General features: G+C 32.8%; 2 protein-coding genes across 3 annotated transcripts; one reads left to right on the top strand and one right to left on the bottom strand.

Moving 5' to 3' along the window:
- Window positions 1–1,871: 1,871 nt before the first annotated feature.
- Window positions 1,872–15,421, bottom strand: LOC148299630 (lysosomal cholesterol signaling protein-like). Of its 2 annotated transcripts, none has more exons than XM_088275874.1 (15): window positions 15,215–15,421; window positions 14,741–14,830; window positions 11,510–11,799; window positions 10,389–10,693; window positions 9,337–9,458; window positions 9,094–9,259; window positions 8,263–8,490; window positions 7,425–7,577; window positions 7,161–7,335; window positions 6,236–6,430; window positions 5,995–6,136; window positions 5,014–5,209; window positions 4,198–4,373; window positions 3,800–3,925; window positions 1,872–2,778 (listed from the first exon to the last, which is right to left on the bottom strand). In XM_088275874.1, exons 2-15 carry the CDS (start codon window positions 14,821–14,823, stop codon window positions 2,586–2,588), a joined length of 2,550 nt encoding a protein of 849 aa, XP_088132000.1. In that variant the 5' UTR covers window positions 14,824–14,830; window positions 15,215–15,421; the 3' UTR covers window positions 1,872–2,585. The 2 variants fall into 2 exon arrangements, with proteins under 2 accessions (XP_088132000.1, XP_088131999.1); XM_088275873.1 differs by having other exon boundaries at window positions 15,224–15,412.
- Window positions 15,422–16,726: 1,305 nt separating this feature from the next.
- LOC148299629 (multifunctional methyltransferase subunit TRM112-like protein) lies at window positions 16,727–17,290 on the top strand. The gene has a single exon (XM_088275871.1). The coding sequence runs from the start codon at window positions 16,829–16,831 to the stop codon at window positions 17,201–17,203; it is 375 nt and encodes a 124-aa protein (XP_088131997.1). The 5' UTR covers window positions 16,727–16,828; the 3' UTR covers window positions 17,204–17,290.
- Window positions 17,291–17,308: the final 18 nt, after the last annotated feature.

Below are 17,308 nucleotides of genomic sequence, written 5' to 3'. Positions count from 1 at the left end.
ACGTTCTTGAAAGGAGTGAGCGATATATTACATACAATCAGAAGCAAATGCTCAAATTACATTTACTTAAATAACTATATTAAAATAAGCTTTATAATATGTGAATATTACATACACCGTAATACTCTCTTTATATAAAAAGTGGCCCGTCTGAAAACATCAAATTTGAGCACTTTTCAACAACAACACAAACTTTAAAAAAACACAATCATTCTTAAAGTATTAAAATATTTATTCTTAAAAAAAATTTATTTCAAGGTTATGATTTATAAAATAGTATTTAAAAAAAATCAGTGAGGTAGACAAATTTTGAAAAAACGGATACACTGGTAATTAAAATAAAATTTAGCAGCATATTTTGCATTCATGGTGTGACAAAATTATTTTTATTTATGAAGTTTTTTCATGCTTAAAACTAATTAAACAATTCCTTAAAAAATAAGCTGTTTCCAATATTTATTTCACAACATTTAAATAATACTGTAGTACATAAAAAATACAAAAATAAGATGCTCTAATAAAAATAAATATATGCTCGACACTGAGTGCTAGTTTGCCAATAAAAAATGTGAATGAATTAATTCGAACGAATAAAAATTTGTGCTAAAATTGATTGAAATAGCTTAATGCAGAAATAGCTATAATTGCCATACTAAAATGGACAAATTTTAGTATTGGCATTTAACATGTTAAATGTTTTCAATCACAAAACATTAATTTAGGCTTACTTTACACTAATTTGAGCCTTGATAACAAATATGTATGAAGTGTAAATATGTTCTGCGATATTTGTCACAATTCCACCAAACAAATCACATAATCCATTAGTAAATGGGTGAGTCCGCTGCTCACGGTCATGGTTGCTAGGAAAGCAACCTTAAGTATGACCGATAATTAAAATTTAGTACATGGCTTGTGACAATACTCAAAATATTTTTTAATGGAACAATACACAAAAGGCAGCAGAAGAGTAGCTCAACAGCTACAACAATTTAAAACATCAAACTAAGAATATTGGTCTACTTATAGGAATTAAAACTTTATTTCGACAGCCGAGAAAAAATAAAAAAACTTAAGCTAAGGATAAATATATTAATAAATCACAATTGTTGGTAACATCCAAATTAAAATTACACAAAACATACATAAAAACTTTTATCACAATCATATAGGACCATTTGATTACAAAGATGATTTCATAAAAAATAACATACAATTAGCTTTAATAAAATTCTAAAATCCTTTTATATAAATTCTAAAACAGTGATTTTAAACTAACCGCTTTTACAGGTTATAAAATAAAAAATCACAAAGTTTGTGTTGATTACTTCTAACACCTTCAGATATACAGATTTGTATCTAGAAAAACTAAAGGTTTTAAACAAAACTGGTATCAAATTGAAATGTGCCAGAGTTGTAGGCTAAAATAATAATTATAAAGATAATAATCATTGGTAGATAAAGATAATTACACATTCGCAGACATTTTTTATACACGAGTCACTTGTAAAGACATATATTCAAAAAATATTAAACAACTTACATAGTGGAGCATATTTATTTGATAAAGGAACCCAAATAACTTCCCATCATATCATTTAAATAAATTATAACCACATTTCCCATACAAAACTAATGTTTGGCTGGCGGCTGTAGCTGTCAATTCCCAAATGAGAGATGAATTCGACTGTTTCAATAGTGATAGCTGTTTACGTGTTAAATCAATAAAAAAAAACATAAGAATGTACTTTTGGTTTACCTAACATTGTCACTGGCACAGACAAATTTGATAAATATTTGATAACGATTCGGTGGCAATTTTATGAAAGTTCAATCAAAGCGCCGTTAATTACTTAATAATAAGTAATCATAGTTTTTTTTTATTTGCTTGCTAATAAGACGAGTTTATTTCGAGAATAAAAGGTGTCATATTTTAATAAACGAAAAATTAAAACAAATATCTGAAACCTACTGACGGTGTTATAATTTATATTTGCAAATAATGAGAATTAAACTACAAGATATATTTGAATGTTGACATGTTTGAAATCAGGCATTGTATGTTTTTTAACCACCCTACCTTCGGGTTATTTTCAGGCTTATTTTTTATAAACAAGCAAAATTAATCACGTTTGTTGTCAAAAAATATTGTCAGGTATGAATCTTGACAAAAATTTATCAGTGTATCCGGTACCCATTAAATATTTTTGGAAAAGAAATATTTTCTCGTGCAAGTAGGCATTATGAGTTAGCGCGCCATGGTGTAGAAAAACCGCGCGTATCGCGTACGTTCATATGTGTAGGGCAGTTAAGTGCATATTATATATTGTAGTGCCTAAGCGCAGCTTGAATAAAAAACACAAAATCCCGCGTAATACAGCACATGTTTTTCTAAATTAAAATACATAACAAATGAAGAAAAAAATCACAGCATGAGAACTGTTCTCTAATTATAAAATGTGTACATTTTAAAATTGATATTTCTTGGCATAGAAAAGATGCCTATCGTCTTTTGAGCAGGTAAATTAAATAAATTAAACTCACCTGATACTTAAATTCACAAGCTAAAGAAAATCTTTTAAAAGTTAAACAAAAGTATACAGAAGCGGAGAATCGTGGAAGTGGTGTGCGTTATTAATGTGCGCAATCAGCCTTCCTTCCAGTAAGTGGCGTCCGTACGTGACCGCCTCTGCAGAATCTTTAGCCAGGCCTATACTGCATATCCAGTGCACCAAGCAAGAACCTCGGAACACTCCCCGGTAGGTCTTCATGCGCCATCTAAATATATTTAATTTCATTAATTGATTCGGCAGTCACTTTGTGATAAAATTATTCCATTTTTAATTTAAGTTTTATTTGGTAAATATGTACCACTATTTCTTAAATCTATATCATTTACATTACATTACGGTTTTTGAAAATAATGCATCGAAACATGTGACACAATAGATTTCAAGAAATAGTGGTAATTACCAAGTAAAACTTAAATTGAAAATAAATTAATGTAAATCACCATTATTTAATCCCCGACTTGATCGTTAAATATATGAAGCCAAGGTGCTCAGTTATGCACCTTGGGTGTTTGTACACTACACAGCATTTTACCTTCCAGCATTTCAGTTAGCGTGATAAAACGATGAGTGGCTTGGATTGGCTTGTGCTTTTGTCCATCTTTCTTCGGATTGGTGCTCTTGATCGGTGTGTGAACACGTTGCGCATAAATTTGATCACGCTAAACTGTCGTAGTCGCTTTTATTATTCAAAACTGGACTGCCGGATGGTAAAATTCCCTGTAGTGCACAAGCGGCTATAAGGCCTACACCAAGAAGAAGAAAAAAAAGAAGATGAGATTGAAGGATCTGAGGGTGCAGACTACTATAATATAATGAAAATGGAGGCCTAAAAACAGGAACTATTAATAAAGAACAAAAAAAGGAGAATAGAAGCAATGGGGTTTTTTATCGCTCGGGAAGAATATATAATTACACATACTCAACCTATAAAGGATTGTTTAAGACTTGTTTTGTGTTTATAACAGCCGATATAATCAATATTTTCATTCATATTTTTTTTTAAACTGGTTAAAAACGAGAACAGGTCCATAAGAAAAAAAAGGAAAAAAAAAGGAAAATACTAATGCATAATGTAAACTGAAAGTTGTAAAAGAAAACTAACCATGTCCTTTATTTTCATCTGGGATTGTGGTAGGTTACTTGCCAGAAGATAAAGTGAAATGGCAATATTTGAAGAAGAAAATATTAGTAATGTTAATATGTAATAATGTGCAATTTGATGATACCTTGTGTCTTTGGCAATGGCGTCTTTGCATTTTTCTAAATGATGAGTGATGAACTGTTCACAAACATGCTTAGTTTCGAATGACAATTGATCCACGGGTGTTAATGTCAACACATCGGCTCCGTACCTAAACAAAAATTATCATTCAACAAACATCGTGAAAATGTGAAAGGCAACGAGAATTGCGATGATAATTTTGATCAGCCCCAAAGGTATTGAAGCAATACGCGGATTCTTCATTCTCGGCTGTTGAAAATAAATAAGAGAAAACTGCGTAACAATTTATATCGAGATTCACAAGTGATTTTAAATCTTCCGCCTCATGTTGCAATGAATATCGGTAAAAAAAGTTTTATAAACGCTGCATTATGGAAACAAATAACAACGAAAAATATTTACCATATGCGTCTCCAAAATTTGGTCAAAGGCACAATAAGTTCTTGCGGATCTATACCGAAAGTTGCCCAAAGGATTAAGCTTTGCCCGTAGTTTAGTATAATATCCAAAAATCTGAGCTCTACATATATTCCAGACATTTCATCCAGTAATAAACTCCAAGTAGTGTATCCTAGACCCTGAAAATTTATACAGAATGATTAAATTGAGATTAAAACAAAGTAACATTATTAAAATACTACATTTATGTATTTAATTCAAACTGAAACTAAAGAAGGGGGTAAACAAAGTTTTATCAATTTATTTATCAGTAAAGCTGTTTTACACATGCATGAATTAATACATTAATAATAAAATAAAAAATGTTTTCAAAAGTTAGTTTTGATATGGCTGTTAACCCATTGCACCACTAATAAAGATGACGTAATTTGTTCATACCACACACTATTTAATTTTGACACTTTTTTTTTATTATAATAACATTAAGATTAAATTAAAACAAACTAAACACACAAAATAAAAATGGTAAAACGTAAAAGCATAATTTTATTGTTGTTTGTAAGTTAGATCATTATGGCTCATCCCCAGGTAGTTTTGGAAGAGTGTGTTCAGTTCAGAGTTGTGAAAGTTATTGTCATTCAGTTTTAATGTAAAAAAATCAATTCAAGGACAAACGCCAGCTTAATGAGTCAGTGACAAATTAACCTTGGCTGGCGATTCGCCGGCTTTGCGTTGCAATGGCTTAAAGCTGGTGATCCTAATATAGATAGTGGGGAATCAATCGGATGAAGAAAGACATTGAAGTAAAAGAAAAATTACCAGGAACATAGAAGCGGTGTAGGCCACAATGATAACTGTGTGTCTCATCAGTTGCCCGCCGCGGCCTTCCGACTGCTCTGGGGGCGTGAGGCCGAGGGCCCCCGCATCCCTCTCCACCCCCTCCAGGTAGGGGCAGGGCTGCGCAGAACCGGGGGCGCATGATGCATTGATACTGCCAGGGGGGCAATTGCAATCGCTGAAAATAAAACAAATGGGAATTGTGTTTAAATCGTGACATCAATTTTAGTGTTGCTTCCCTCGAGAGATGATAATATTCTTAGCATCATACTGCCACTGTTGTAGCAACTCTGTGCGAGCAAGCTGCTAGACTATGAATTGAAATGGTATTATTAAAAGTATCAACGCTAGGAAAACAGTAGAAAAAAATTTAACAGAGTCTAACCATAAAACATAAAAAGGTAATATTATTTATTGATTCGGCATTAACTTTGTGGAATGACATGTTGATTTTTTATTTTTATAATTAAACACTTGTATAACCACTTAATGAGATTTATTGTATTACACATGACTAGTTTTGAAAACTGACAGATGTTTTTATCTACATGATTAATTTTTCACCTGTCTCAAAACTAGTCGTGTGTAATGAAATATAACTCATTTAGTGGTTATACAAGTGTTTAATAATAAAAAACAATTAAATAGGTAATAGTAAAAAATAACTCATTTTTAACTAATTTGCCAGAGTTTATGGGGTTTTTTTACTTTTCCAGTGTAAGTATCGAAAGAAATTAGTCAGCTCTGACCGGTTCATAAGGAAATATCTTACTTAACCTCACCATGTTTGTGTGATGAGAAAAATCACAAAAGTGTTATGAAGAAAATATATGTATTTGAATGAAATATAAACCTTGTATTTTTTAATAAATGAATAAAAGTCAGACATCTAACTTTAAAAAAACTTCAGTGCTGTTCATTTAAAAATATATTTTTTTATGTGCTCGAAAATTGTGTCATTACCTTTGCACGGGTGAAACCAAATCTTCAATGTCGACAGTTCTAGACGTTCCAGGAGTAGGAAGACCAGCATTTTCACAATTGGCATTTCCTCCACAGCAGCTAGTTTTTGTAGGTGTTCCGGTTATAGTGCCATATGTAGCAGCTGCAGGTGAAAGCGCATTAAAGAGATTTAAAAAAAAAAAACAAAAATTAAAATGTAATAAATATGTATGTATGAAGGAATGAAAAAAAATGTACAAACCATTGCCATTATTCATGGACCCCGCGATGTTAGGAGTTTTAGAGACCTCTTCAATATTCTCAATTAAACTTGTAGTCTCATTTTCACAAGGGTTGATCAACTCTTCTTCGCGCCCCGACACATCAGCAGAAAGTGACATGTATCTTGCGTTGCGTTTCCAATAACGAACATAAAGGACAAGGCTGATAATGGATACTGCAATAAAATATATACTTTCATTAATTGATTTGGCAGTCACTTTGTGGTAATATGTTCTTCTTTTTCTTCTGACCCTTATCGGCACCCAATGGTGCATAGGGCACTGCATCGTATAGAAGCAGTGTTATTTTGATTGTTAAATACACAAAGGAAAGGTGATCAGCCTTCCGCTTCAGGTACCAGTCCAGGGTCATATTAAATAAGCATTAGACTGAAAAATCACTAATATTTATTTTGACCCTCTTGGGAATCGAACCCGGGACCTCCAGCATGGTAGCCTAGCGTGCTGACCATTACACTACGGAGGCGGTATGTATCCATTTTTAATTTAAGTTTTACTTGGTAAATACCATTTTCTAAAAATCTATGTTCTCGCTGATAAAAAAAATATATATCTCCTACCCCCGTTTCAATGTCCCAAGGACACAACTCTAAACTTTAGACTGCGGAATACATCAAAATACGTGTCACAATAGATTTTAAGAAATAGTTTAAATAAATGTTTATATACTTTGTCTTACGAACGTAAAAAAGACATGGTGATAAAAATTTACTAAATTACATACATAATTCTATTACTTAGTAATTCTATACATATAAAATATTTTTAAAGTAATACTTGTAAAAATTATGTCACATTTATTTTATTGTTATAATAATGTCAATAAAGTATGTATACTATAAATATTGGCGTTAAAACTTAATGCTTTGTTATTATTTTACATACCTGATAGACACAAAGCTAACCAAAATACTGCAACTGCATTCATTGCACTCCCTTCGTTCAAATCGCCGGAAGATCTTTTGACAATAATCATAACCGCGATGATTATCAGTGGCAGGCCCCATCCCGCAATGCACAGCAATGGAAAAATTTTAACAACAAAACACGGTCCACGACACTAGAAAAAAATAAATTAAACATACAAATTAGGATTTAAGTAAAAAATTTAAGAAGAAAAATTCAACCTCGTATTTTTACAATACTTACTTGTAAAAATACAAGAACTAATGCCAAAATAGCAGTCCATGCGCGGCTTGCCATAATTCCAAAATATTTCACAGCTTCAAAGGATATTTTTGCTAAAGGAAGCGCATTTTTGGGAGTCAAACCACCCCAAATTATTCCAATCGACATTATCAGCTAGAAGAACGAAATATATACAAGAATTATTTATACTAAACAATAAAATAGAAGTAACAAAAATATAATATGCTGATGGTATTCATGAGTGGTCTTTTGGTTCCTACGCAGACTCAATAATTATTCCAGTAATATTGGACAGTTGAGTCAAGGAAATCCTTTTCCGTTAAAGGTGTGTGAAATAAAGAAACATGATACACATGTATGTACTTTGTGTGTATACGTATTTGCTAGATATATTATACCATATAACAAATATTAATATAATACAAACCCTTATCCGCACCCCAATGGTGCATAGGGCACTGCGTCATATAAACGCAGTGTTATCTTGATCGTTTACACATGAAGGAAAGGTGATCAGCCCTCCGCTTCAGGTACCAGTCCAGGGTAATATTGAATAAATATGACAGTGAAAAAATCACTTATATTTATTTTACCCCCCTTGGGAATCGAACCCGGGACCTCCAGAATGGTAGCCGAGCGTGCTGACCATTACACTACGGAGGCGGGCATCTATACCATATTATTTATTATTATTATTATTAAATCTATACCATAAATCTATACCATATACCGGGATCTTAACTAAAAGTCATCAGAATTAAAGAAAACCCAGTATGTATTTTTTTTTTAATAATTTGCATATATGCTACATGATGATATTTTATTCTGAATTACTAACCTGAGTAACAGCCAAACAAAACGTGATCCGATGAGGCATTCGATTATACTTTTTAGTTATGATGAAGAAGATTATCATCCACAGTGATGCAACAGTTGCGACAATGGATACATCAAAACCAAAAGCCGAAAGTTGTGGAGCATAATCTTTGGTAATGGTAACCATATGCGCTGATATAAACATCAGGGGAGCTGATATAAATGTACACGCGACCATGCATGAGGCAATCTGAAATAAAAACAGGGTTTTTTATGTAAAATTGTAAGTAAAAAGTTAAATATTTTATTATGTACTATTATTTCTAAATAAGATAGCACTGCATTAGTGAAATTTCATATAGTAACAAATATGTATATCTAAGTTGACAGATGTGGAAAGATGAATTCTGATGGACAAATATAAACGGCAAAATTGAGAGATTTGGATTTTTTTTTATCAATGTGGATTCTAAAAATTCTAATAACCACTGCAGTAATATTACACAGTATCAGAATGCAAATATTAAAGTTGCTATTTCAAGAGATATAATCAAAGCAATTTTCGCTCATATTTCCATGCATAATTTTTGCCGATATAACATTCTGACATCAATAAAAAAAAAATTAAATCTCGTTCTTATTTATGAGAACTATACAATTTGAAACAAGGTTCCGGTTTACGCCCATTCGTTCTAGGCCATAATTTTGAGGAATAACTTTTGATGTTATATGCTATGGAAGGAAAAATTTCGTCTTTTACCTAAAGAGTCAATATAGATATGGAATCATAAGAAAATCTGCGAAAAATTCCGTTTGAAATATAGAAATAATAAAAGATATTTGTTTGTATTACCAGATCAACATCTAAGGAGTACTGTGAAGCAAAGACAAAGACAGCCGGAGCGGAAGGGAAGGTTCCATAAAGAAAGCCATATGTGGCCAGTTCCTGCGTGTCTGTTGTATTTACTCCAGGACGCAATAGACTTACAGTCTCGCGCATTATTATAGGTAAAACCATTCTGAAAGGAATATTCCAATTAATACAAAATTTGCGATTTTCTTATAGGAAAAGTAGAGATCTCTCGGGATAACTTACAATTTAACAATGATGAGAACAACTGGTAATAAAAGGGCCGGTCCTCTTAATCGGTGAACTTTTCCCACCATACGAAGCCCAAGCAAAAATAGTGCAGTCCCAGAAAAGGCAGAACCTAACACCTAAATAATCAGATCGATACACATGTCAGAAGAAGAAAAATAATTGGATGAAATTATTGATTAGAGATGTGAATAATGGCTAAATGTTACTTTTTCTATTACCCATTGGGACAGAATTCATTATTTTATCTCGGTCTATGTTTCTTTCTAGCTTAACACATTGTTTACAGTGTGCACATATTGTGCATTTAAGAAACCTTATGTTCTGGCGGTGCGCACAATTTTGTGCATTTCGGTGACCTTCGACTTCACAAAAAACAAGTATTTATTAGCGTCTAGTTTCTTTTCATATTTGTTTTGTTGTGGAGCAGATAGGTGCAAAAATATTATTGATTCATTTCTGACATCATTCTTTCAATGCAATCTAATAATGCCCGCATCAAATTACATTTCATTGACAAACTTCACCGTAACCAATGTGTCAAGTTTTTGATGTCAAACATATTAGTAATTAAAAATTAACTACGGAACTAAATTTGTGCAATGATTGGTGTTATCATCTTTTAATGATTGAACCCAAAAATTAAATTTAGTTACGACATAATTTAAAGAAGTCATTTAATTGTGCTTTTCAATTTGATCACCGATGTTTATTACTGAAACAGTTTAATTCATACTTTTTTTTTCAAATTGTGTGAATCTGACAACATTGCTACATTTTAGCTATCAAAATTTGTCTCATTCTGAATAATTAAACGATTTTTGGATATACATATATAAAAAATCATGTATTGGTTTTTCCAAATAACCAGTTGGGAATAAAATGAGTAAAAATCAGTCAGGATTAAGTCAAAAAATACTATTATTTCATATATGATCTTTATTTCTACTGCTTCAAAATGGCATTTAGAAGGCGAAACCATTGCTTTGAAAATCAATAAAATACATGGAAAAAAATAAATGCCATCTCAATCAGTGAAAACAAAATACCTTTAATATTCCTGACAGAAACTCGGGCAATGTATGTTTGAAGATTGCATTTCCAATTATCCCAAGCGTGGTCATGAAGACAATGGGGTTTGTGGCTATTCCTTTCAAAACTTTGAAAGCCATTTTGATGTTAGAATGTGGAGGCTTTGGCGTTAGATCCGATTGGGTTGCAGCATTAATTTCTCTCTCTTTTCCAATTTCCATCATTATGAAAGCGATTGGATTCAATATAGCGAGGGAAATAGGGGCCATTAGGTAAAGATAAGCTGCATACTCCGGATGTGTTTGTTGATAAACAGCGACGACTGGGGATAAAAAAATCAATACTGATAAGTGAATTTATTAGCCAATAAGTTAAGCAAACAGAAACTAATTTGTAGATGTAGAAATAAAAGGTGCTTAACGTAGGCTAGTTATGCACTTTTTAACCATTTTTTTTCCGTACTTAGTATGAATTTTATCATAATAAATAAAATAAAAAGTATGATTAACTCATAGAATCGTTCTTAAAAAGAAGGCAGTAGCTGCTATAGAAACAAAAATTAAATAATAATGAAAATAAGAGTAAAATCATAGTTACAGTAGAATGTAATGTAAGAATAGCATATTGCAACATCAATCAACTGCAATGTGGTCAAAATTAGCAAGAAATGTACAAAACATCACAAAAAGATTATTGCTGGATTTGATAATTGTGTACATATAGTTAAGATACAGGTATTTTAAAAAGACTAATAAAGATTTGTCCGCCTCCACGGCGTAACGGTTAGCATGGTTAGCTACCGTGCTGGAGGTCCCAGGTTTGATTTCCATGAGGGGGTCAAAAAAATATAAGCATTTTTCACTCTAATATTTATTCAATATTACCCCGGACTGGTGTCTGAAGAAGAGGGCTGATCACCTTTCATTCATGTGTCAACGATCAATATAACACTGCGTTTATATGATGCAGTGCCCTATGCACCATTGGGTGCGGATAAGGGTTAGCAGAATCAAATTAATACCTTTTATTAATTAACAAAATCAAATATTGGTGACTAAATATCACTCAATAAATAATATTTTTTTAAATTACATATATCTTATGAGTATTATATAATTATGAGTATTTATTTACTTACCTATAGGATATCCAATTGCAAAATCATTACTTTGTGTGCAGAATATTGCCAAGAGACCTGCCCTTCCCAAGTTCATAGGTCTAGCTACAATAAGGCATACAATGATAACTATGAAAAACACAATGGCTTTGGCAACTAGCATCGCTAGCAGGAACCACCAGTTGACAATCCCAAAGTTGAGTTCAGCCAGAGACAAGAAAATCAGCGACGGCAATGCGAAGTTGCCGACAAATGTACCGAGGCCTTTGGCTTCGGTTTGTGAGATGACATTGAATCGGCCTGCGATATATCTGGAAATAAATAAGAGATAATTATTAGTAATTTAAATTTAATAATTTCAATGTATTTCTTTATTGATTTGGCATTTAATTTATAACTCCATTTTAATTTATGTATTAATTTTAAATCAAACACAGATTTTTTGAGTCAACTAAGTTGTATTTTATTACAAAAACACATAAAAAATATATATACTGCGACAATTGTTTCGCCTTGTTAGGGCATTATCAAACGAATGTGAAGATCAAAATAAGGACCGTAGTCTATTTGAACTTAGTAGACTCAAAAAATCTGTGTTTGATTTAAAATTAATACATAAATTTCAATGTATCTTTATATCAGGTCAAGGAATAAGTTTGAAGCGATTTGTTTTCTGTTTGGCAAAGTATTTTTATGTATTTGATCTTTTAAAATAGATAGATAGATAAAGATATATAAATAAAGATAAATAAAGTATTTTGTAGAGCAAGAAGAGCTCTTGTTCTTTTTGCTCTACAAAACTGTGCTAATCATTTTCCGAAAAATTGGGAGCCTCAGTGCCGCATGAGCTAACCGAGACAAACAAACAGAGTCGCCTTCAAATTGCTTCATCTTGCCTACCACCGAGCAAAACATGGACACCAGGAACATTTTTTATACCGAATTGTCAAGGGAGATGAGAAATGGTGCCTATATGTCAATGCGGAACAAAGTAAAGAGTGGATGTATCCAAGAGATACGCCAAAGGGTGAGGCCCCATTAGTGCTATGTACTGCGTTGCGTCGTCGCAAAAATATACAGGGTGGCCCATTTAGATTGGTCAATGTGGGCAAGTCTGAAAATATAACACATACAAGGATTTGTTATTAGGAACCATGTCATCGATTTTAATCACAAGAAAAACTACATTCATAGATTTTAAAAAAACTACTACTCAGTTCGGGAATCAAATCTGGACCTTTTGAAAAATAAAACTTATATCATTTCTATTTGGATATTGATTGTTGTCTGTCTGTCTGAAACTGTTTAAAATTCTGTTATATTTATTCAATCTATTGATTATATCCACAGAATATGTACCGTAGAACGGGGCTACTTGAATTTTGATGTGTTACTTGAGTCCAGTACAAAACAATGATTTAAATCTGTATTTGGTCTGCAATAATGAACATTTCATAACAATAAGTGTCACCTGTCAGGGAAACAATGAATCATGTCGATACATTCATTATTATAGACCAAATACAGATCTCATTTTTTTTTTGTACTGGGCTCAAGTAACACATCAAAGTTCAAGTAGCCCCGTTCTACAGTACTGCAGATGTACTCCATACTGAGTTATATAATTACTAAAGATTTAGTAACCAAATATTTTCGAATGTTTTATGTACATAAAATATTGATTACAAATTCAACAGAGTTAACATACATAATTCACTATCAGAGTGTTAGTAAGTATTGAATGAATAAACAGACAAATGTGTTACAAAAGCAAGTTTTCAGAACTACTATTTGTGTTTATCATACAAGAATCAGCGATATGATGTACATATCTAAAATAATAGATTAAAAATTATAAAAATATAAATTCAAATTGCTAATCAAATCAACATGATTATGTAAAAAAAATAGACCCGATAGACTCTTAAACCACTTTCGTCACTTAAACCAGACTATGACGGTCGTAGGCCTGTAACTCCTTGGTGCGAAGTAGACTCGAGAGTGGCTCGATGATTTGGGGGCCACACGAGCTTAAGTACTCTCTTATGGTAGAGAAAGTCCAAAAGAAATTTCTGAGGTATCTCTACATGAGAGAGTACGGCTATTATCCTTGGCTCTACCCAACCGAGTTTCTCCAGGGTATGCTTGGCTAAAATAGTTTAGAGACTAGAAGGAATGTGTATTTGATTACGCATTTTTATCGATTGTTGCGCGGTATGATTGATAATCCTGAAATTATCCGGAGCATTGGTCTGTATGTTCCCGATAGTTACCTAAGACAGCGTCGGAATAGATTGTTTCACATTCCTATACACAGGACCAACCTGCCGATGGTTATGCCTGTAGGAAGAGCTACCGCTATGTTGAACAATATCTCATTGGATATTGATCTGTTCTATGTGTCTGAAGGAGTTTTCCTAAGCGGGATTCTTCTACACCTTTAGCAATAGTATTCTTCCATATTTCGATTTTAATGTTTACGCTTTAAATTTGAAGTTTGTAATGTGTATGTTAATTGTAAATAAATTGAATTGAATTAAATGCTCAGACTTTCATATTCTTCTTTATCTATGTTGAGATGTCAAAAAATAATATAAAAAATAACTTGATTGGAGATAATCCAGATTTGTGAACAAGTATTTGGATACATTCAAAATGTTGTTAATAAATATCAATTTGGTACAATTATTATGGGATTAAAGACGGAGATCCATGAAAAATATTTAGGGATACCCATGTTATGCAGTCTGATGGACAAGTTATGAATTCAGGGTTAGTTGACTTAGACACTATCACCACAAGTCATTTCCATTAAATGACAGGAGTGCAAGAAAAGGGAAAACTGATTAGTAATAATAATTAGTCCAAAAGACCCGCCGAATGGATCGGCCACGTGCTAAGACAAGAGGGGTTCCTGGACCAAATAAAAAAGGAGACGATCGAGGGAATAAACGTCAGAGAACGCCCACGCCGCGAATACCTAAGCGACTTATACGAAGACATGGGCTGCTCGACGTATGAGGAGCTGAAGAGGACTTCCGAAAATAGGCGAGAATGGCGAAAGAGATGTCATCTATTGCTACAGACTAATCCGCAGGATTGAGACCAGAGAGAGAGATTTTATAGATATTCTATTGCATAATTAAGTATAAGAAAACATTTTTGGAGTTCATTTCTATGTCTCTTTGAAACTTCTTATTGGAGAGTTTTAAGAATTTTGTAAAAATTTATAACAACACGGTTTAAACTTACCCGCATATGATTACTGTAAAGCATTCTAGTAAAGCTGGATACAAGTTGTCGGTTGTATCATCAGATGAAACTGGAACTTCCATCTTGAAACTAAAAACCACGCAGCAAATGAGCACAGAAGTAATCTGATATAAATTTAGTAGAGTTAGAATAAAAGACTATATTTAATGACTTGCATCGCAGATACATTCTTTTAATGTCCTTCAATATTGATGGTGAAAATCAAAACTATCTTAAATAACTATGTGAATTCAACAGGAGAATAATGAAACTTTTTTTTTTAACTATTAATTTGCGAAATTTAGGATGTAAACCGTAAATAGCTTAAAATAATGTTTAATAACAAAGCACAAAATGTTTCGTTTAATGACGCATAGTCACAAATGGATTTGAATTTCCGATTAAATAAACATTACTTGATATGATTTACATTCATAAAAAAAAATTAAGAGTAAATAATAAATTCTGTAATACTTTAGTTACCAGAAATATAGAACGCACTACTAAGAATACGGTTCACTATAATTTTATTCAATTTTTAGTAACTGACATCGCCAAATTACTGATAAAACGTCAACATATCGAAAAGATGACTGACAAAAGATCGCAATCAAAATTGATCATGAAACGGAGAAACTGTGACCGTGTGACGTATGGCCACCCAAGGATAGTGATGTCAGTGACGATAATTACAACCTTTTTGAATTCATAGTCTGCAAAAGAACGATGAAATGTCAAATCAAATGATAAATTAACCGAGCGATTTCATGATTGAATAGTTAATATCGAAATATAATTCGAATAAAAATCCTTTTTGAATAAGAATATGCCTTCCACCGAAAAACATGAAACTACCGCCGGGTCACATAGTCAAGCAAAAAAGAAAACTAACCGTTTCCTTCAAAAACTTCTTCCGAGCTTTTTTTAATGTTTTTTTTCAGAAGTTTCTAGCGACGATCAAACAGTAAGTTTGTTTTCGATTTCTAGTTTTAGCCATCAAGTGAATAATTTGAATTAATTGATCGAAGATCATGGTTTTTCAAAGAGATGAATGTAGATTTGAGTGTGAAATATTGGTTTATGGGGAGATTTTGGAACTGGTAGATAATTTCGTATATTTGGGTAGTATGTTTTCTAGGGATGGAAAGATTGATAAAGACATAGAAAGGAAAGTGAATGTTGGGAACAAAGTGAATGGTGCACTGAAATCAGTTTTAGCAACAAAAAAAAATCTATGAGCGAAAGCTAAACTGGCAGTACACAATGAGTTCTGGTTCCAACCCTTTTGTAAGGAAGCGAAGCATGGAGTTGGCAAAAGAAGAATGAAAGCAGACTGAATGCAGTCGAAATGCGATCCCACAGACGAATATGTGGCAAAACGATGTTTAATAGATGTTCGAATGATGAAATAAGAAAATAATGTATGGCTGAGATAAGCATTATCGATAAAATTAAGGAAGTGTGTTGAAATGGTTTGGACATGTGGAACGTATGAGTGAAGAAAGAACGGTTAAACAAATTTATGAGGCGAATGTAGTTGGGAAAAGAAGCAGAGGAAGACCGAGGAAAACCTGGCACAAACAGGTATGTTAAATACTTGAAAGCGGCCGGGTCAGGAGTCGTAATAATCGTCGGGTATTTATGAGGAGATGCATGAATGTAGAAGAGACGAAGAATGTTTGCAAAGACAGAGTGATGTGGCGTTCGATTCTCTCTGCCTATCCTTGCGGGGAAGCGGCGTGATGGTTAGTTAGTGATCGAAGAACCCACCGAAGAACAGCCGAATATTATTGAAACAAATGGATTATTCGAATCATTCAGGCTGTCAAAACAAATGGAAGTGACTCACTCGTTCGTGAAGGAGCTGGGTTATTGAATCGGGTTTGCCATTTTCATGAACCGGTTAATTTATTTTAGTTGACCATAGATATTTTTAGAAAAAGAGCAACTTGTCTTTAGAAAGCACAACAGAATAATCTATGGAATCCGGATGTACTTTTTTGACTTTGACGTTTCTTGTGCGGTTTACCGCATTGTAGCGTGTTCTTTGATTTTGTTGAAATATTGATCTTAAAATTACAAACAAATATGAAGCTCATAACCCATAATATGCTGACCTCCAAGTGTGTCAAAGGTGTAATTAATGGCTATCCGCTCACAATCAAAGCTAAGGAATGCAAAGTGACAGAAGTAGTTTTTAATCCAGATTTCATATGCAGATTCATACCGAAATTAGATTATCCAGTTTTATGGAACGCGGCAGACAGTCTCGGTTATAGCGAAGATCTCCCCAAAACAGTTGTTGAAAATTTCGAGGAAGATGAAGGGTTTCTCAAAAAAGTACACAGGGTTTTGATGGAAGTCGAAGTTATCGAAGGATCCCTCACTTGTCCAGAGACTGGAAGAGAGTTCCCTATTGTCCGAGGAATACCAAATATGTTGTTGACAGAAGCTGAAGTTTGATTTGAATTTGAATGAAATAATAGACAATTTACAATACAATGTTTTAAACTGTTTTAAGTTTAATATGTGATTAATAAACAACCTGTTATAAAACTAATGTATTTT

Source organism: Brachycentrus maculatus, unplaced genomic scaffold (genome assembly GCF_059751285.1).
Source record: "Brachycentrus maculatus isolate JH-2025_06_01 unplaced genomic scaffold, ASM5975128v1 h1tg001040l, whole genome shotgun sequence".
Lineage (NCBI taxonomy): Eukaryota > Metazoa > Arthropoda > Insecta > Trichoptera > Brachycentridae > Brachycentrus > Brachycentrus maculatus.
This window is presented reverse-complemented; position numbering and strand designations above follow the sequence as displayed.

Coding starts and splice junctions, on each gene's coding strand:
- LOC148299630 (XM_088275874.1), bottom strand. CDS start 14,823: ATGGAAGTTCCAGTTTCATCTGATGATACAACCGACAACTTGTATCCA. Junction 9,260..9,336: donor GTTCTCATCATTGTTAAATT/GTAAGTTATCCC, acceptor TATTCCTTTCAG/AATGGTTTTACCTATAATAA. Junction 7,336..7,424: donor TAGTTCTTGTATTTTTACAA/GTAAGTATTGTA, acceptor ATTTTTTTCTAG/TGTCGTGGACCGTGTTTTGT.
- LOC148299629 (XM_088275871.1), top strand. CDS start 16,829: ATGAAGCTCATAACCCATAATATGCTGACCTCCAAGTGTGTCAAAGGT.